The sequence below is a fragment of the Myodes glareolus genome, chromosome 20 (assembly GCF_982192425.1).
Source record: "Myodes glareolus chromosome 20, mMyoGla1.1, whole genome shotgun sequence".
Taxonomy (NCBI): Eukaryota; Metazoa; Chordata; class Mammalia; order Rodentia; family Cricetidae; genus Myodes; species Myodes glareolus.
Window position 1 is genome coordinate 55,793,593 of NC_142045.1, and position 22,087 is coordinate 55,815,679.

At 45.6% G+C, this 22,087-nt stretch overlaps 1 protein-coding gene across 5 annotated transcripts in view; it reads left to right on the forward strand.

Moving 5' to 3' along the window:
- Fndc3b (fibronectin type III domain containing 3B) overlaps nucleotides 1-22,087 on the forward strand; it is a 292,925-nt gene that overhangs the window by 191,491 nt on the left and 79,347 nt on the right. For all 5 annotated transcript variants that reach the window (XM_087899629.1, XM_087899628.1, XM_087899630.1 and 2 more), the window contains 2 exons: nucleotides 12,540-12,598; nucleotides 19,331-19,482. In XM_087899629.1, coding sequence (XP_087755755.1) covers nucleotides 12,540-12,598; nucleotides 19,331-19,482 — 211 coding nt within the window. The remainder of the gene's footprint in view (nucleotides 1-12,539; nucleotides 12,599-19,330; nucleotides 19,483-22,087) is intronic.

Here is a 22,087-nt window from a genome sequence, read left to right on the forward strand (position 1 = left end):
AAACGTGAAAAATCCTCATCACCATTCCTTCATGTTTTCTAGGGAAGAAAGAGCCTCTTTTGGTGCCTGTGGTTATGTCTGGTTGCCCAGTGTTATTTCTACTAGCATTTTTTCCTGTTTGTTTTTTTGGTTTTGCTTGCTTGCTTGCTTGCTTGCTTGCTTGCTTGCTTCCTTCCTTCCTTCCTTCCTTCCTTCCTTCCTTTCTTCAAGACAGGGTTTCTCTTTGGAGCCTGTCCTAGAACTAGCTCTTTTAGACCAGCCTGGCCTTGAACTCACAGAAATCCACCTGCCTCTGAAATGCTGGGATTAAAGGGCGTGTGTCATCACCACTCAGCTGTATCCAGTTAGAATCTGAATTTTGTGTCCTCCCTCTTTTCTCCTAATCCTTGTGATGTGTCATGCAGTTCAGAGAAATTAAAACTTTCAGGAGCATGTTTTTGACTACATTTCACAAGCATTTTGGAACCATCAATTCACCCTTGTCTTTGTTTGGGAGTGTTTTCTGTCACAGCTGTCACTAGAGTCCATTAACACTCGTGTGAAGAATAAATGCATTTTAAATGTGATGTTAACTTTTATTAGTCAGCGCCATCCAGACTCAGATGGATTTGTGTCTTCTTGATTCTGTCAGAGAATGTGGTAAAAACTCTCCTTCCTAAGTGTTAGGAAGAACTGTGGAACCTCACTTGCTGGGCACTTGGTTCTAACACTTGAGTCTCTGCCTCCATGCCCACGTGGCTGTGCTGGCAAGGACAGCACCATCTGGTCACTGTTCTTACAAGAGTGTTCACAATGTAAACACAATAAAAACTGAGAACCATCACCTTCCAGATGTTAGGAAGAGTGTGAGATGCAAACAGATCCTATCAGGTTAGTGTGTGCACTGGCATTTTCAAAGCGGAGACTCATCTTAGTTCAGCCATCCCTCTGATAATAGCGTCTAGGAAGAGGACGCTTGAGAGCTGTAGCCTAGGATAGAAACATGCTTCTCATACATGTCTGCGCAGAAACAGGGCCTGCAGCTCATGCTTGTGACAACCTGGGTCTAGGTCAGCACGGGATTAAGCAGAGATTTGTAATTCTGGCTTTAGAAAAAGTATCCTAGCAGTATAGATTGAAAGTACAAGAGCTTAAAACTGGATGTAAACAAGTAAATACAAATATGCTTTCTTAGGAAGCAGGCGTGGCTAAGCTCACACGTCAGAAACGAGAACATCATGGGGCAGTGGTGGCTGCGTACTTCAGCGCTTGGGAGTAATAAACAGCACCCTGCAGCTGCCGCAGCCTCCAGACTTAGTGTTTCTCTAGCACATGAATTTGGAATGGGGCTGTGGTGGCCGCCCTGCATGGAGCCTTGTAAGAAAGTATCACGTAGGCCTGAAGAACCCAGCTCTGAGTTTGGTGGAGGTCAGTGGCCAAGAAACAGTTCCAGGACTAAAAGCATTTCTGCTCAGTCCCCAAACACAGCAGAAGTGATAAGTGGGAAAGGACATGGCCTCATGCTAGACAGTGAGACATCACCTTTTAACTACAAATGTTGTTCTTTTCTCAGGTAAATTTGTTTTCATATTTGAGGGAGAGGGGAGTCTTTATTGAGACCCTAGGCCTCTGCCGGAGAGCCCAGTCCCCTGAAAGCCCTCACCTTGCACCCCACATTGCTTCCCTCTCCTGTCGGCCTTCTCGTTCCTCTCTCTGCTCTGACAGTTGACACCTGCCGCTCACATCCAGTCGATGCTGCTGTCCACTGCAGGCTGATGTCTAAGATCGATCCTGGCAGCCAGTGTGAAATGAAACTTGGAAGATATCTTGATTCTCATGGACTTGCGCAAGCTGAAGTTATTAGAGAGGATTAGGGGCCGCAGCTGGCAAGCAGATGGCACGCCTGCTTTTCACAGTTGAAGCTAGTCAGAACCACCGCCTCACAGAACTTCTGGGTGCTTTCTCCAGGTTTTCTCACTTGCTTCTGCCGGACTGTAACCCTGGTTCATCCTACATGATCTTTAAATTGTTGAATTTTAGAAATATTAATAGGTCTTTTATTTAGGTAGCATCCTTATAATATGATGGAGTTTCCCGCTCCAAGTCTTAACTTGGTAGCCAGCTCTTAATAATGAGCTTAGCCTATAAAAGGAAGGAAAGAAAATAAGACTTCTGCACTTCTTTCAAAATGAAGACTTGCATTTTGCAAGCCTGGAAGTAAGGACTGGTTCACAGGCAGCCGCAACCAGACAGTGCAGCAGCCACAGCCGGACAGTGCAGCAGCCGCAGCCGGACAGTGCAGCAGCCGCAGCTGGACAGGGCAACTCGTTGTTACTGGGTGCTGCAGCTTCTCCGTCTCCAGCTTGTGTTCATGGCTGATAGGAGTATTTATTGTTTTACACACAGTTCACTCCAGAAGCTCCTCTGCCTCATTGCTGATTCCTCTCTGCCTATGTAACTTGCGCCCCCCTTGTATACCCGACTTCCTCATTGCCTTCTTAGTCCTAGCCTGCAGTAACATGGGGGCCTTTTACTGGCACAGTCATCTTCAAAAACATAACCCTGGTTCAAGTTTGCTGTAGTTTTTTTGTTTTCTTCACAAAAGAAACTTCTGCCCATTGGCTGCTAAGGTTGTTAAGAATGTCATCCAACTAATACAGATTAATTCATATTTTGATGGTTGGTGCTTTACATAAGAGCAGAATCCTTCTCTTTGCTGAAAGTCTTCAGAGAAATGACTGCTTTCTTCTGCAAGTGTGAAGTGCCTGTAAATATCACAACAGCTGGGGTCATAACTAAGTTATGCCGTTTGGAAACACTCTCTACTCTCTGTTCAGGAAGAACACTCGGACATTTCAGACAGTGTAACACACTAAAAACAGCCATAGTTTTTGGGCCAACTAAGTTTCTGTTCTGTTGGAACCAGTATGCACATTTTCTGTCAAGCCATAGTCAGCTGCAAAAACGTTCTAGCATGAAATTATTGCCCAATACTGAGTGTTCTAGCTTCTAACCATCCTGAATGTTATATATCTATGCATGAAGGGAGAGGGGAGAATATTGTGTTTCCAGCACATTGGCATAAAGTAGTCTGTAGAATTATCCCAGCAAATGGTCTTTTTGGCCACCAGCTTTAGAAATGAGTTCCAATAGCTTCTATTTGAATTTTGAATTTCTAAGTTGAACTTCTATAATTGAATGTGATACGAGAGCAGTGTAAACATACCTTAACCCTACTGTAACGATTTTGTATGGAACTGCATACTGGGTGATACTCTATAGATCACCAGCAGCTGGAGACAGAATATTCCAGTGCCCAAGCCTGTGGGGGACAGTTCACGTTCACACCTCAGCACCAAAGCTAACATGGTGTCACAGAAGTCTCATGGTGTCATGGTGTCTCAGCACTGGGTGGGGAGGGGGCGTTGCCAGATGCACCTCTGATCGTTGCAAACTTGGTCCTGAGTTCCTTTTTGCCCATCGCTCAATTTACTGTTGCCCAACTTTTCAAAGCACCCGTATTCACTGTGCAGCCTCACCTGGCGTTGTCACCCACAGTTTAAGAAGCTGTCCTCTACAGCGAGACCCAGGAACTCCCCACTGCATCAGTAATCCCCAAACTGCATTTTAGCATTCTACTTTGACAACAGGTGTGATGGCCGCCAACGGCGTTGCTGAGCAGACTTCAGTCTGGCTAGGGAAAAACTTCTAGTCTACATGAAATTTAAGATTGTAACTGGATGTGTTTAGGTTGTGTGTTTGTATCTCCTGTGCCAGTGTAGATCTACAGAGTTTTGGCACAGTTTTGTCCTAGTGATATTTGATGCGATGCTGTGGTGTCCTAAGTTACCTTCCTTGCAGTTCACTCCCTCGTGATGACTTGTTTACTCACTCTGAGAAAAGAAAACTCAGTGTTTGTCTCGGGAGTTGCGTTTCTCATTTGTTTAGAATTCTTTTGCCAGGCGCTCAGGCCCTGGGGTGTCAGTGGTCCACAGCCAAGATTTGTTGACTACTCTCATTAAGGTTGAATTCATGGGGGAGGTTGGAAGATTGCCGTGGATGAGGAGCTGAAATATAGTATAATCTGTACTACGTATGGAGAGGAAGGCAGAATGTCAGAGGAAACCCTACAGCGAGGGCCACTGTAGCCCTGGGAGCTAAGGTAGTATTGATAGGAAGTGAGTGATGTGGGCAGAGTCCACTGTGGCAGGGGAGGAGGGACAGTTACCCTTCACATTTGACACTGCCCTGACCTGGTTAACTTAAATTTTGTCTGTTATCTTTTGTGTTATGCAATTTTATATCAATAATGAAATTTTTATATTAAAATCAAAATTATTTTATATTTACCTAGGTTAGAAATTATTGATTTAGGATAGTCATTGAAAGCTGTATTTTGAAACTTTTCATCTGTCAATCATTCCTATGTCTATCTACCATCCCCCACTTTAGGACATATCTTTCGTATTTTTTTCCTATCTTACCTTTTATATTTTCCTTTTGTACATTTTATTTCTCACCCAGCTTAGACCACAATCCAAATAGCTGCTTTTGCTTGTAGGAACCCTTTGAATCCTGTGAGTTCAGGATATGGCTACCTCCATTATTAGGATATGGCAGCCAAGTGAATATGCCATAGAATCTATAGACTTTGACATGTCTATATTGTAGATGATGTCATTTATAGAATGGATTTGGAGTCAAAATGTATTCAGTTCTTGGTATTTTGGGAGAATGTTAGTGTCATTGTAATGGGGTGAATATATGTGCAAATGACATTTTTATGCCATCTGTCATGTTTTCCAACACGAGCATCCTATTTGGACAATATAAATCGCTCTCCATGGCTTGTGATGGATGACTCCTTTACATAGAAAGCCGGGTTTCTAGGTTCCAAGTAATTTGACTTTAGGGGGGCTCTAGAATGAGATCGATACAAAGTAGGAGGTTTGAGAACAAATCAAAACTGCCTTCCTAGTGACTGACTTGAATCCACAGATGTTTCCTCATCGTACCTATGCCAGAAGGTAAATGGGAATCTTCTGATGATGGGGCGGCTCCCCTCTGGTCCTCTTCTCCAGCTAGCACCGAGTGCCAGCATTCCTTCCTCCTCACCAGACCTTAACTCTTCATTTTCTTTCATTTTTCACCTCAGCGCATTTAGAAGGCAGTCCATTGTCTTCTGGGTGTTAAGGCAGATGGTGCTGTCTCTTTTGATTATCTAGTTTCTAAGAGGGAGATGTTGATGAGGAAGAGCAGGTAGTGAGGCACAGTCCGATTAAACTGAGAGTAGAAATTACACTCACAGGAAGAGTAAATTTGCTCTATGGATTCTCTGTGAAGTATACTCTAGCCCATATTTGAGTGGCAAGAACTGAAGTTCGAAATATTCTAAAATGTCACTCAAGATGGAATTTGGGTTATTGGTTTGTTTATTTTCCACTTTGTTTTCTAAAAGGTACAGAGCTTAGATGGTTTCCTCAGGGCTGGGCTGTAGCTCAGTGCTAGGCTGTTGATCCCTCGTGCATGAAGCCCAAGATTCAATCCCAGTACTGTGAAATAATGGAGGAATGTTGACCTTTGCGGGTTTTCTTTCTAATCACAGTTAGGTAAAATCCTTAAGGTAGGAGTGGATTTGACAGATCCAAATGCTACACTTGTGGCACGTCATATCACAGGTGCTGATGCAGTGCTGCCAGTTTTCACACACCGGCAAAATAGCTGTTTCCTAAGACGCACTCTACTGAGGGAAGGAGCTCAGACTCAGAAAGAAAACCCTCTCTCATCTGCACGGCCGAGCTTCTAGTGTTCACGTGTTATGTGTAAGTAGCAATGATTGTGGTAAAGGCTGTGAAACTAGAAAGGAAACTTCCAGAATGGAAAAGACATGTTGGGGGAGAGAGGCAGTCGGACACCCAAGATGCCCAGGGGAGGGGAAGGGAACCCACAGAAACGACAATCTTCGTTTGAAAATGCCACCATGAAACCTAAAAATTATATTGCTAAGTAAACAGATTATAAAGTAAAAATAAAAACAAAAAGCATCTGAACTCATACTTTAAACATGAAAAGAACTCATTCACATAGACTGTTAGGATCAGAAAGACACTATCTTATAGCTGCCGACATAACAATGCAAGACCCACAAAGGTCAGTTTTGTTTACTGCAAGCGTGTCTTAAAGGAGAAGACATGAGCTGGGCATGGGAGTGCTTGCCGCACAACCGTGAGGACCCCATGGAGAAAGCCAGATATGGTGGTACACACCTGTACTTGAAGTCACAATCATGGGGAGACAGAAACAAGCAGATCTCTGGGGCTCTGGTCTGCCAGTTCAACCAGCTGGTGAGTCCCAGGGAGGTCAACATCCTACGGACTGACACTGAGGCTTGAAGTCTGGCCTCCACTGGATCCAAAACAAAGCATCATAGCCCAGGTGGCTTAAGGAACTAATGTTTATTGTGATGGTTGTGTGGAAAGCTCTGGATCCTGGTGTGGGCAGATCCAGTGTCAGGTTTCTGCTTTCAGCACACCTTGCTACCGTATCCTCAGATACAGATCCCTTTCACAAGTCTCCACATTTCCGTCCCCAAGGCCTCGTCTGATCCCATCTCCATTCTGAGACCCCGCATCCAGTTTCATCACATTTGGAAAGAGGCTAACATGAATTCTGGGAGAATAGACATCCCACCCATATCAGTGGCTATAATGCTCCTCCAGCGTTCCTTTATGTTTAAACTATTTTAATGTGTACATCTTTAGAGATTTGGGCAATTTCCTATTAGACATTGAATTTCCATATTCCCAGGAAAAATGAGAATACCCATCCAACTGGTTATCCTGTGAGTAACTAAATGTCTGTTGCTACCCCATTAGAGTAAAGTACTCTTCCTCCTCCTCCTCCTCCACTTCCTCCCCCTCCTCCTTCTCCTCCTCTTACTCTTCCCCTTCTTCCTCCTTCTCTTCCTCTTTCTCTTCATCATCTTATAGTGCCTCCTCCACTCATTGATATTTTCTGTCTGCTGACTGGGAATTTGCTTTGCCACTCCTGGGGATGTCCTGAGGGAGATAGCATGTCTCCTAGAATGTAATAGTTTTTCAGTGTACCAGACTGATGGCTTCAGTAGATTCTACCTGAGATTCCTATGTCAGTGGCTAAGCACAGTAGACTGAATGTCTAGTCTTAGCCCCAAATAATTTAATTACATGAAACATAATTAAGAAAATGGTTCTATAAAACAATTCAAAATTTGCTGTGTAAATAATACAATTATTGGAAATCTCTCTTGGATTGTTGTATTAAAGAACTGTAAGGGTAGATTAGTATGAAAGTGTCTGGCAGGACTTTGTCTCAGACTTGCTTCAGGAAAGAAAATGGTTCTTTCCCCTGAATTCTACAAATTGCACCTGAAGCTCAGAGGAAACTAGGCCCTGTTGTCATTTACTTTCTGTGGCTAGTTCTCCTACCCAGCTGGCCACTCCACCTGCAACAGGAATTCAGCCCACCTTCCATTTTTCTCTCAGGTTCCAGAATCTTTTTGGAACCCATGTCACCCTTGAAAAATCTTGAAAAATATTTTTCTAGACAGAATGCAAAGTCTCACATCCTGGAGTATAGCTTTTTTTTTATTTTTGTCATTGATGGGTTAGTGTTTATCCATCTTTCAGAATTTCAAGGAGTGTAATCATTTTCCCTACTAAATACTTAGAAAGACTTCTGTTTTGCATTTTTGTATCAAAACATTCGATGTTGGTATTGTGGCTATGTGTGTGTGCCCACCCATGTTTATGCGTGTACACGTGTCTGTGCGGGTGCATGTGTGAAGGCCAGAGGTTGCTCCTGGGTGTGCTCCCCAGTCACTCTCCTTGTGTCTCTGAGACAGGGTGTCTCACTGAAACTGGAGCTCACCGAATCGTACTAGTGAACCCCAGGGATCTCCTTGTCCCCGGCTCTCTGTCACTGGGATTACAAGCACACACTGCTATGCCTGGCTTCGCTATGACTGCTGGGTGTCTAGACACAGGTCCTATGGCAAGCACATTACTTACTGAGTTATCTCAGCAGCCACTTTGGGTTGCTTTTTTTGTTTTTGTTTTTTAAATATTTGCTCTATAGGGATTAACTGTATTGTCCTTATATTATGAAAATGTGCTTTTTAGTAATCTTACTTAACTTTTTTGTTCTGGGGTGTGTCTGTACATATGTGTGTGCATTTTGTTCACATTTGTGTGCACAAGCATGGAGGCCAGATGAAGGGATCGGGTACCTTTTTTTTTTTTAAAAAAAAAAATCACTCTCAGCCTTGTTCCTTTGAGCTAGGTCTCTGCTGAAGCAAGGGCTCCTGTTGTATTTTGGGGGCTTAGACTGGCATCCAGCAAGTCCCAGTGATTCTCCTGTCTCCACCCACTGTAGGGCTAGGGTGTCCAGGGTACATGTTGTCTTTATGTGGGTGCTGGGATCTGAACCCAGTCCGCATACTTGGGCAGTATACACTAACAGCATGATCTAAAGTCATTAGAGGGGACTGGAGAGCTATCTTTTGTATTTATACCTGGACCATCACCTATAAATCCTAACCGTTTAATCAAAGGTCCTCAAGTAATTAAACTTTTATATGTACTTGATTCCTTTTTTTCTCTTTCTCAGAGAAGTAATACCTTTTAAGTTGGTAATAGTCAATTTGATTTTCTACATAGATAATTATCTGTGAGCATTCTTATTATTTTCTTCCCTTGCCTGTATTCACCTTCACGGATATTAGCAAAGCTTGACTGGGTCTCCACTTTGCTTTTATTATTAATGCCTATCTTTCCTTTATCTACAAATATTTTTTGTCCATCTTGTTGTTACAGACAAATGATTAGAGCCTGTAATTTTAGTCCACTGGTTCAGTAGACTTAGCTCGCTTAGAGGGCAGCCATAGCAGCTCCTTGGCAGATGGGGAGGTCTGTGATGTGCGGAGGGGCATCTACACCCCTGGTCTGCACTAGGAGATCTGTGATGTGCGGAGGGCATCTACACCCCTGGTCTGCACTAGAAGGTCCGTGATGTGCGGAGGGGCATCTACATACCCCTGGTCTGCACTAGGAGGTCCGTGATGTGCGGAGGGCATCTACACCCCTGGTCTGCACTAGAAGGTCCGTGATGTGCGAAGGGGCATCTACATACCCCTGGTCTGCACTAGGAGGTCCGTGATGTGCGGAGGGGCATCTACACCCCGGGTCTGCACTAGGAGGTCTGTGATGTGCGGAGGGGCATCTACACCCCTGGTCTGCACTAGGAGGTCCCTGATGTGCGGAGGGGTATCTACACACCCCTGGTCTGCACTAGAGTGGGGGAGGTCTGTGATGTGCGGAGGGCATCTACACCCCTGGTCTGCACTAGATGGGGGAGGTCCCTGATGTGCGGAGGGCATCTACACCCTTGGTCTGCACTAGGAGGTCCCTGATGTGCAGAGGGCATCTACACCCCTGGTCTGCACTAGAGGGAGGTGTGGACGTTATTCTGCTGGAATGAAGGCGCTGGTACAACGTAAATACTTTTTACAGCTACAGCCAAGTGTGGACCCAAGTTTCTTTACTAGAAGGAAGAAAAAAAAAGTGAAACAAACCAAAGAGTAAATTGTGTTTATAAAGGGGGCATGTTTAAATTAGTTTAGCCTGTACAGTTAATTAAACTGTCTGAACTTGCGTTTTTTGGAGCAAACATGAAAATCATTATTTATGGAAAGTTTAAATATCACATAATACATGCTCCCTTGTTGTGCAGCGTTCTTTTTTAAAAAAACTGTTCACTTTATTGTGTTTTTAATTTAACTTCACTGTGCTAAAGATATTGTGAGTTCTAGGGAAGAAAGGTGCTTTGGCGAGGTGAAACTTGAACCAACAACAAAAGAAAAAAAAAGAAGTGTCTCTGTTGTGATTCCACAAAAATGTTTCCATGCTTTTAAAATTAGTTTCTTCTCCTTTTGTATCTTTTATTGGTTGATGTGGTCTTTCCAGAGCATGCCTAGATCCTGGGGTTCCCACTGGTACCTTCTTCCTAGTCTGTTCCCTTGATTGTCCAGCTCTTCTCTTTGTCTTCAAGTGCAGACATGCTGTCTTCTCCTCGAGCCCTTCTGTTACTGAGACTTCCGGAGAGCTTTTTACTTGGCCATCATGTCGGCATTTCCAGTCGTCTTCACCCTCCCCCCATACCTTGTATTACCGTCTTTATTTCATTCAGCCGTTGGTATTCCCAGTCAGGAGCTTATCTTCTTGCTGTGTAGCCTAGGCTAGCCCGGAACTCAGATCCTCAGCTCTCCACCTTTCAAGTGTTGAGATTACATGTTCTCTTTATATAGGAAATATATCACGTGCTCTAGGCCTGACGTGTCTCTCCTTCCGGACACATTGTAGCGGCAAGACCAGGCTCAAGCGTGAGGGGAAATGAGCAGGGTCGTTGTTCTCATTCAGTAGTAGATGAGCCGTCAGTGGGACTAAAGCAACAGCGTGGGGATACCGAGACAGTCCTTCAGCAAGTGACGGAGACTGTACCTGAGTAGAGAACAAGTGGCCCTGTCAGGTGCAGGGCCGGCTGACCCATCATTGCCCCAGTTCTGTGTCCACATGACTGTGGCCCACAGAACTTACTTCATCTAGGCTGGTCTCGAGCTTTCCCGCCGCCCTCCCTCAAACCTGGAGGACAGCTTTGTCCTCTGATGTTGCAGTTACCATTGGATTTCCTGCCACCTTCCCCCACTAACTGGGAAATTACTGGGGGACAAGGACTTATCCCCAGGAATCATACCGTATTTTTATAGCATTGACTTATAAATCAGGATGGACAGTTGTGGAATCCACCACAACTCAAGAGTTAGATTCCTTAAGGGAAGCAGACTGAATTCTGTTTACTTACTGTTTTTTATTTGGCTATCTATCCTTCCCATCCCTCTATGCCAGGATTTTCTCCTCCTTGTATTTCTAAAGTACAGGTTTCACCGCACTATGAAGATGTGTCCCCTTCCTAATCTTATTGAGAACACCATCGTCCATCTAGTTAGCGAAGACTAGAATTGTCCCTGCTTGTTCCCTCCCCACTGTCTGTTCCATCCAGCCTTGTAGCTGCTGTGTTTCGCAGCCTAGTCATGTTTTCACCATGTTTACCACCAACTTCATGTCCTTTACCTGTAGAACTGCTGCAGTCTACCAACCCAGCACATACACCTTCCTTGTATGCATTTTTTATGAAGATGTCTGTTTCTTCAAACTCCAGTTAAGCTGTATAAGTCCTCCCACTTAAACACTGCAGTTCAAATGTAAAACCCGAACTACAAATGGATACATGGATACATTGTACATACATACATCCTAAAGAAGAGTTGGAACTCACTCCATTGCCGCTGGAGATCATCTCCTCTTAGAAGCTGGGCGGTGGTGGCGCACACCTTAAATCCCAACACTCAGGAGGCAGAGGCAGGTGGATCTCTGTGAGCTCAAGGCTAGCCTGGTCTACAGAGGGAGTTCCAGGACAGGCTCCAAAACCACACAGAGAAACCCTGTCTCAAAAACAACAACAACAATGATGTTCTATATACTTCCAGTTGCATGGATTTCCTGCTTGCCCTTCTTATGACCCAGTGTGTGTTGAGTGAAGTAGAACAAATCTAGTTAACCTAGTGGATACATACAGTGTATTCTGGGAAGCTAGGATACATACAGAGTACATACAGTGTACTCTGGGAAGCTAGAATACATACAGAGTACATACAGTGTACTCTGGGAAGCTAGGATACATATAGAGTATATGCAGTATACTCAGGGAAGCTAGAATACATACAGAGGACATACAGTGTACTCTGGGAAGCTAGAATACATAATAGAGTATATACAGTGTACTCGGGGAAGCTAGGATACATACAGAGTACATACAGTGTACTCTGGGAAGCTAGGATACATAATAGAGTACATACAGTGTACTCGGGGAAGCTAGGATACATATAGAGTACATGCAGTATAGTCAGGGAAGCTAGAATACATACAGAGGACATACAGTGTACCCAGGGAAGCTAGAATACATATAGAGTACATACAGTGTACCCAGGGAAGCTAGAATACATACAGAGTACATACAGTGTACGCAGGGAAGCTAGAATACATACAGAGTACATTCAGTGTACCTGGGGAAGCTAGGATTCATGCAGAGTACATACAGTGTACCCAGGGAAGCTAGAATACATGCAGAGTACATACAGTGTACCCAGGGAAGCTAGAATACATGCAGAGTACATACAGTGTAGCCAGGGAAGCTAGAATACATACAGAGTACATTCAGTGTACCCGGGGAAGCTAGAATACATGCAGAGTACATTCAGTGTACCCGGGGAAGCTAGAATACATGCAGAGTACATTCAGTGTACCCGGGGAAGCTATCACAAGCACAGGGATGCCCTCAGCCAGTGCTCCAGGTAGCACCACCAATGTGTAGTAGTAGGCAGCTGAGCGACTTGATGATCTGCGTGACTACGCTCTGGGAAGGAAACTGACAGTCTTCTAACATTTGTCCCTTTCTTGTCTTTGCAGAGTATGAGTTGGAAGTAAAGAGGGTACAGGACATTCTTTCGGGAATAGAGAAACCACAGGTATGTCTTCTGGACCTCTTGGCAAGAACAGCATGTTCTTAAGTATTCCCAGGGTGCTTTTCTTTTTGCCACACCATCAGTAAGCAGAAGGACCCCTTTCCATTGCAAAGTATAGTAAGTTTGAGATCGTAGTTAGTTATTAATGGATCGTGAAAATCTAGAACGGGATTCTGTTAGTCACCCACTGAAACGCCACCTTAGTGCGGATGTTCTGAATTTGGTTAGAAGCATCTAGATTTTCTTGGGTCTACAGAACAGTTTGTTCTTGGTAATTCCTTTTTACCTTTGTAAAGGGCGGAAGAATACATTTTGAAAGCTTCAGAAGTTGCACATATCTCCCTAGGTAGATTTCAGAGCCGTGTTTCTATACCGGAGGACTCTGGGCGCTGGGCGCAATGGCAAGGAAAGAGGGCGGGAGTGGTGGTGTGCTAGACTGGAGTTCCATTTGCCAGGTGTTTTGAAATTGTGCTAGAAATTTATAATGTTGATTCAACCTTTTTGTCTGAGCTAGAGCCAAAGTTCTGGGAGTGTTTTTCTGGCTGAATTGGAAAATCTTGATTCTTGGTCTGTTACAAAGACAGAGCCTTTTTAAGAGCAGACTCCAAATTGACCTCGGGTTCATCTGCACCACACCAAGAAGCATAGGTGTTGGGGATGACACTATAGGGCATTTGTCAGGGACCTTAGTGGAGACTTGAGGCGTCTGAACTCACTCTGGACACGCAGCAGTCTTTGGGAGTTCCCAGGCGAAGCTGCTAAGTAGTCAGGGCTGCATTTGCAGACTGGGCCAGGTTTCCAGGAGAGTTGGAAAGAGGATGGGCCGGAGGGGGGCAGGGAATATTGGGAACTTTCCCACTCCTCATAGTCCACAGGCTGGGCAGGATAGGGTCCAGGAGTCAGAATTGGGTGGTTGTGTCCCGTGTGGCAAGGAGGGTCAGATATTATGTCCTTTCTGAAAATAAATTTATTCATTTATTACCCCGTTTGATACCGAAAGTAGCTGGGCCTTTAGCTTCAGTGCATCTCTTTCAACAGCTTCCCCAGATGCTGTCCTTGCCACTAGGTGGGTGGTCCTTTTGGTCTGTAGTACCTGGTGGGGCCTGCAGCCTCACTGTGGCCTGGATGTATCCCTGCCATTGCTTAGAACACATTGCACTCAAGGGTATTTCTGAAGGTGTCTTCCATCTGTCTGCACTTACTTTAGGGCACACTCATCTAAGGCTCCTTTTGTGTCTTCCTGGCCCTTCCTGGACATAATAGGTCTGTTTCACTTTCAGAACATCCCAAAAAATAAATACAGCACACAGTTGGAAGTGTCTGGTAGGCTCAGGGCTGTGGAAAGAGGAGGACCAAGAGCAGAAACGGGCGGCTGTAGACACAGCAGCAGACTGGGGGCTAGAGGTAACGAGCAGGGAGGTTAGAAAAGGGGCTAAGGGGCTGAGAGATGACTCAGCGGGAAATGCTTGATGTGCAAACGTGAGGACCCGAGCTTGGATCTCAGCACCCACATCAAAAAATGAAACGAGCAAACAAAATCCCAAGTGTGATAGGACATCTGTAATCCAAGCAGAGAGAGACAGAGAGGAGAGGTTCCCAGGGCTTGGTTACGACAGACGCTGCTGAAACTCTGAGCCCCAGATTCAGTGAGAGAACCTGTCTCAGAACGAGGTTCTGTCTGAGCCCGAGAGAGGGCTCAGCTAGTAAGAGTTCGGATGATTCTTGCACAGGACCCAGGTGGCGTCTCAGACTGAGGCAGGTGGTGGGGAGCTCCGCTGGTACGTGTCCCTTGGTCCTGGTAAACGGCCTCTGCCTGCTAACAGCCGCTCGTTCCCTGCCCAGTTAGCTATTTGCAGTTTTCTCACCCCATCTTCTTTCTCTTGTCCCTTCTTTCTAAAGTTCTTATGCATGATTGTCCGTAGTCTTCATGTCCCTCAGTCCAGCTGTCACTGTCCTTGACACATACTGAACCCTTGACAGTTGCTGCCAGACACGCCTGGATTCTGGTGGGTAGGACAGATGCCTTCAGACTCGCCAGAAAGGAGGAAGGCAGGGACAGAAGATGCCACAGTGCCGGGCAGCAGCTGGAGGGAGGGACCCATGGAGGTTTGTACCCAGTATGGCTGTTATCTGTCTCCCTGACCTTAGCCAAGATTTAGCTCCTTCCTGACATAAATTGAAGTGCCTCAATGTCTTCATCTTTTAAAGTTAATGTAATAAAAACCACATGGGGATCTGAGGAGAGAGTTATATGTTGTGTTAGAATGCTTAGAAGAGGCTCTCATTAAAGTTTGCAGCACATAGCTAGGCAAGAGGCAGCTCCATGCTACATTCAGAGAGGAGGAGGGCACCAGGTTGCCCTCCAGATGAAAAATCCAGGCTGCAGGAGAAGGTTGGGCACATAAATTGAAGAGCAATTCTTTATCCTTGTCCCTTTCAGCTTTCTCTTATACCAACTCTAAATGAAAGTCAATGCTTTTTCTTTGAGATTACTACTAATGATTCAAGTGTAGAAGTGTCATCCGGGGCTTGCAGACCCCAGTCATCTTTCTGTAACTTTAGGTACCCCAAATTGAGTGAGTCACTTCCTATCCCCTAAAAAAGACTCAAATACCTGGCCAGTTTCATAAAGCCTGTCTGCTGACTCACGAAGTATTTGTCCTGCAGCTGTGCACTTGGGTACCTCGGGGACTTAGCTGTTATGGACGCTGCCATATCTCAGGTGGGAACACTATGCTGCCCTCTGTGATTTAGGAGTTAGCAGACTCACTGGTTGGATCCCCTCAGATAGTGGTGCTCAGTGCAGCCCCCATGTCCTGGTGGACTGCTGGGTTTCAGGACCTGTTGGCAGCGTGCAACCTGGTGTGTTTGTGTGTTGTTTCCCATCGGCCAGTGTTTAGTTTGAAGAAATGATGGATCAGTGCAGAGCGAGACCTAGGGGGACCATTCCCTGTAAGAAGCACTTCCTTGAGAGATGTCTGGGAGCAGCTGAAGTGCACAGCACATTGGAGCCAGAGTTGTGGATTTGTGTCCATCATTTATCCTTTCTCTCCTGTGTGTTTTTCTTCTGCATTGTTCAGCGTGAAGGCTGCTGTAGTGGTCAGGCCAGTGTTTCTGTGGAAATATTTCCTTAGGATAGAACTTCACCAGATTGGAGCCTCCCACATAGCTAAATTCTGAGAATACAATAATACATGCTTACAGGCTAATTCAGACACTGAGCAGTAGGGGCAGAGAGAAAGGATCTAAGGATGGCTACAAGTTGATGCACTTTACAGCTCACACCCACAACCACTCCCCAGTTAGAATCTGCACTATGAAATAGGTAGGAAAGTCCAAGTTCTGGCAGTGAGCCCTTTAGAAGTAGATAATAGTTCCATGAGCCCTCGAGGCATTTTTAAATGATTAGCCAATTCCTTTTGCAGACTCACTCATCTACTCCCAAAGACCCTTTGACATCAGTTACCTGTGTCAATACCAGAACCAACAATCATCCCTTCTATCACTGCTTCTAAAGGCATTGCCTTGTAGTGGTCCTGAGGTCCATACAACTGTTACACTTCCGGAGTGGAGCTCACTGCAGTGAACAAAAGAACAGCACCCTGGGCTGCCCCGGTGACCAGCACTGCTGAGAAACTTTTCACAGGGAGAAAAGTTGGCAATGTGAAGTTCATGGACACATGCTGTCACTAGACAGGCTTGACCCCCCAGTCCCGCCCTGACCCACTGACGTAAATACATCTGGGGCTGAGGATTGACCCCTGGGTGGCATTGTCTTCAAAGACGAAAACTAGTTTTCTGGAGTCATCATTGAGGTAGTAGTGACTTCCACGTCCAAAGAGAGGCCCAGCACTCTTTCCCACAGGGTGCCAGTGGCCCTCAGAGCTTAAAGGACGAATTCATAGTAACTTCTATCCTTAGGAAGCAATGCTGCGTTCCCAGTATGCGCATGTGTTGGGAAAGCCCTTGGCAAGGCTGCAGTTCCACAGGTGCCCACATCTCAAGGTTGGCTCGTAGTCTAGGGAGAAGGAAACACTGTTAGCTGCTCCATCTAGCATCCCATGTCTCTGCTCGTTCAAATAGGAGAAAAGTGTGTTTGTAACAGTTGCTAGGACGCGTGAACTTTGAAGGGTGTGAATTTATGAATGAGTGCTTGGTATCTGAAACGCTGGCTTTCACTAGACTTCTGAGGTGTGCCGTTCACACCACCAATCCTAGTGTCAATGTCACTACCCACCTGGTTCAAGGAATGGTGCAAGGCTGTCACTCACAACCTAAGCAGGTGTCTCCCAGGTCAGGGATCCTCCTTTTTTAATGGAAGTCTTTGAAATTAAAATTATGTAAAATAACCAATAGCTCAGGATTACTCACGCAGGCTGTTGGAGAATTCAGCCTATGCCCTGGTCTACATGGGAAACTGTCTGAAAAGCTAATCTAAGAAACCAGCTAACAAGAGATCAATGCCCCAGCAGTGATATGACCACAGAAGACAGAACATGTGGCCAGAGCACACCGTGTGCACACACTGTCCTGCTCTGTCCCCGTGTTCTTGTATTTTCTACTTGTCTTGTTGCTGTGACAAAGTGTCTGAGAAAGGCAGCATGAGGGAAGAAGAGTTCACAATGGCTCACACTTTGAAGAACTATGACCCAGCCAGGTGGACCGCGTTGGTGGCAGGCACATGAGGCAGCTGGTCACGATGCCTTCCTAGCTGGAAAGCTGGGCAAAGACTGCTGCTGCTTAGCTCATTTCCTCCTTTTTATCCAGCCTGGGACCCCGGCCCGTTGATTGGTGCCACCCACATTCAGGGAGGTCATCCCCCCACCTTAATGCACCTGATCTTGGTAATCCTTCAATAAGCAAACAGAGGCATGCTTGTTCCATTGTAGAGCCTCTCTTAATTCCACACTCCTCGGACTTGTGAGCCCGGAAACTGTCCTGATCATCTCCGTCCAGAGTTCCTCACAAGGGCACTGTGACAACTCATGCAGAGATAAAGGCAGCGTTTGACCTGGGTTTAGAAGTTTGTTAAGCCTAGGGCAGTAGGAGAGACCAAAGCCAAGTCTGAGGCAGGAGAGTACCTTGGACGATGTGGATGGATGGTCAGTCTGCAGATCAGAGTGCCTAGTGGTTTCTGGTCCCACATTCTGGCTAGTTAGTTGGTATAGTTCAGTGGTATAGTGGCAGCAGGAGGGCTGCAGTCTGGAGCCCCAGCTGGAGACTGGTCCTTTGATGATCTCTCCTATGTCCAATGAGATGCTACATATCGGCCTGTGTGTCTTACTGCCTCTCTTGGAGACTAAATGTAGCCGGGTGGTAGTGGTGCACACCTTAAATCCCAGCACTCGGGAGGCAGAGGCAGGTGGATTTCTTTGAGTTCAAGGCCAGCTTGGTCTACAGAGTGAGTTTCAGGACAGCCAGGGGTGTTATACAGAGAAACCCTCCCTCAAAACAAAACAAAATAACAAAGAAACTGGCTGTGCCATATTCTCTGATTTAGTTTTTACTCAGCAAGCATTTGTTTAACAGCCACTGCTCATCACTGACTATAACTTGGTTTGTGCCCTGAGGGAGCGCTAGAGTCCCCAGGTTGCGGATGTGGTTGAAGGTGGTAGCAGCCCACACTGGGTTCCGTAGAACACAGGTGTGATATGAGTGGAGCACTCGGAGACTTGGAGGCCAGCTGGTGGCAGTGAGGGGAAGTTCTCCTGGGATCTCGAAGGATGCATGGGAATCTAGCTAATGCGCTCCGGTGTTGTGTCTGTACAGGACAGAGGCTCCGCAGAAGGAACGTCTGCAGAGTGAAAGCTGTGCTCAGCATTTGTCCCCTTATCGCTGGTGCTTTCAGATTATGTTGAGTATATAGATTTCCATAACTTATATCAATCAAAGAGTGGCAAAATAGGAGAAAACAATAGGACCGCATGGTTGTGTGTTCCCGCCTGGAGCTGAACTCGTTGGCTCTGAGGCCTCTGTGAATGCTGAGCTGTAGCACTGAACTGAGTCTCACTCCTTTGCCCATCCTAACGGGTTTTCCAGACCAGGGCCCGCGGTGTGACAAGTCAAAATTAAAGTTTAAATGTTACATTGTTACATTTGTCCTTCGAAATTAAAGTTTAAAAGTCGGTTGTTAGATTTGTATTAAAGAATTAAGCCTTGCGCATTGGGTTAAGTTTCTCTGGAAACAGATGTTAGAACAGAGACATGTGATAGTTGTTTGGGAAGATGACTTAGAGCCTGAGGTGGAGGGACACTGAGGCCAGACAGGGGAGGAAGCCAAGGCTAGACCTGTTCTAAACTGAGCAGATCGGAGCTGTGGGCAGCAGAGTCCAGAGATGTGTGAGGAAACCCTGGAACTAGAGCAGACTGAGCAGGGGTGAGAGGAGACTGGGAATCCATAGGACCTCAGGGTCAACTCCCAGAGAAGCTCCAAGGCTTCTAGAGCATGTTTGTTCACCTTGAAGTTGTCAGGAACAGGAGACCTGAGTGTGCATCAGACTTTGTGAGCCTGCACACTGAAGATGGTGCTACAGGAGCTGAGTGTCCTCTGGTCCTCAGGCCTTTGACAGAAGAGCAACAGATGAGGCTTTCATTAAAATTAAAGTTGCCTCGGATTAACTTTTGTGTCTCTGTTACTGATAACAAAGCCATAACTCAAGGCAGCTGCACTGGAGCGTGTAGAGTGCATGTAGAATGCATGTAGACGCTTTAACCCGCCCCTCCTTCTCTTTGCAGGTGTCTAACATCCAGGCAAGAGCAGTTGTGCTGACCTGGGCACCCCCTGTCGGACTGTCCTGTGGACCCCACGGTGGCCTTTCCTTCCCTTACAGCTATGAGGTTGCCTTATCTGACAAAGGGAGAGATGGAAAATACAAGATCATTTACAGGTAGTATATATTTCCACGCGGGCTTCTTCGCTACTAAATTGCATCATTGAAGAGAAAAAAATTTAGACTATACAAGTGTCCTTTTAGGTCAGTAATTTTAAACATCAATAATGACAGGGCTGAGTGGGTAGCTCACTGGCAGAGAACTCACCTACCATGCTTAAGGCCCTGGGTTCAACTCTCTGTACTGGAAAGAGGGATAGTAATTATAATGTTAGGAATTAATTAATTTTGTCCAAGTAATTATTCATCAGAAATTAATATTATAGAGCTATGTGGTGAAATAAACTTATAGTACTATTGCCAATATAGTATTAATAAAAATTTTCTACCAAGGTCTGTCAGGACAAAAAGTGACTAAATTTTTCAGTTATTACATACATTAAATGGCTATAAAGTGAATTATGTTAGAGCCAATTCTTTTTCTAGGCCTATGTCTTAGTTAGGGTTTCTATTTCTGTAAAGAGACACCATGACCATGGCAACTCTTATAAAGGAAAACATTTAATTGAGGTGGTGGCTCACAGTTCAGAGGTTCAGTCCATTGTCATCATGGCGGGGAGCATGGCAGCAGCAGATAGACGTGGTGCTGGCTACATCTAGATCAGAAGGCAACAGGAAGTGGACTGTGATACTGGACAGTATCTTGAGCATGTAAGACCTCAAAGCCCGCCTCCATGGTGATACACGTCCTCCAACAAGACCACACCTGTTCCAAGAAAGCCATACCTCCTGATAATGTCATTCACTCCCTAGAAGCTTATGGGGGCCAGTTGCATTCAAAGTACCACAGCCTGTTTTTTGAAAACTACAATATTTTCATTTCCATTTCGCCCTGCCTTTTACCCTCCTTACTGCACTGAAGGTTACTCTAAAACATGTTGTTACGAGGCTTCATTAGATGGTCCTGCGTTGGGTTCCCCCCTGTTTTAAGGAGCTGTTTTCTCAGTGTCATGGAAAGGTTAGGGTCAAGTCCTTTCTCCTTCCTACAGCTCATGTTTGAGGAGCAAGAAGTCAGAAAGTCATGTTTGTCTGAACTCCTTGTTGAACCTCCCTGTGCGTGGCCTTGATGAGCTGTGCACAGCAGTGTAAATCCCACGAATCCCACGTGTGTCTCGAACAGAAGCCTTATCCCTCTTCAGTCTCATCCCATCGATCCATGCAGCGTTGCCCACTTTCTCTTCTGCCTTCATGGTGTGCTGCCCGGATGAGCCGACTTGTGGACTAGTAAGGAGAAAAAGAGAGGAGAAGAATCCACCCTCTGTTGACCTTCTCCCTTGCCTCCCACTCTTCTCTTTGGTCTCTTCCTTGGTCCCTGCTGCGTCCCCTGACGGTCCCACACCTGCTCCTCCCTGGAGAGCCACACCAGAGGCCATGGGTGGCATCACTCCTTTGCAAGAACACTCTAGGTATTGCTGCTCTCTTTGCCTGGAATAAAACCTCACTTGTGTGCTCTGGCTCTTAATCATTTTATTCCGTTTTGAAAAGGGATGCATTTAGAGACCCAGTGGAAAAACAGAGCCACCACGTCCTCAGAAATTAGAGGCAGGGAAGGCAAACTTGCTTTATTGCCCAGGCTGGTGAAGACCTCACGTGATCCTCATTCCTCAGCCTCTCCAGGAGCCGGAGCTATTGGCGTAGAGTAGGGGTGTATACCGTTGTCCCCAGTTGGCTGCATCCTGATGATTAGAGATAAACACTGGTGCTAGCAGCTGGAGTCACAGGTACTCCAAGGCGCCGGGCAGGCGGTACAGTGCAGCACGGCTCGCCGTGGGAAGCCTGCCTCTGCTTGAAGGGAGCACTTAGCACTTGCCCTCAGCTACAGGTGTCGGGAGTTGTTGACTCTTTGGGGATTTTTACCCCCCAAGAGATGCTAAAGCTCTCAGGGACTGTGTTGTTTGCCTCGTGTCGACCTAGTTCGGCAGATATCAAGACATTTTCAGTCACAATGAAGTGGAGCTGCAGCTGTAGGCTAGGTGTGGCCACAGCTTCTGCCTTGAGACTTAACAGGGGCAGCTTTATTTGAGAAGTTCAGACATCAGGTATAAGAACGGATGCAGGCTGCTGTGTTCCGTCGCTGACCTCCCACCCTCTTACCTTCGCTAGCTGTCATGTTCTCTGTGTGTTCCCGTGTGTTTCATCCATCGCTGCCCTTTACCACTCAGTAGTTCATGTTTTCTGAGCACAAGGATGTTTTTGTAGATAACCATGTTGTAAATATCAGTTTTGTTAGTACATGTCTCCCCAGAACTTTCGTCTAACCCATTGTCCTGATTCTAGTTTTGCCTGCTGACCTCATAAATCTCTTGTTTTGAAAACTATGTCTTGTTTTGAAAACCGTGGTAGTGATTTATTCCTTCAGGATAGTGTGAGATAATGTATTTAGCTGTCTAGTCTACTTTAATGTGCCATTTGATAATTTTGAAGAGTGAGAAATAAGGTATGGACACACACGTAGTATAAAAAAATTAAATCAGTGTTTTGCTGTGTAGTTTCCTTGCCTGTCCTTAAATTTCTGATTATGCTGCCTCAACATCCTGAGTTCTGAATTCCAGGTGTCTTCCCACAGCTGGCCTTTGGCCACAATTAAACGAAATGTCTTATT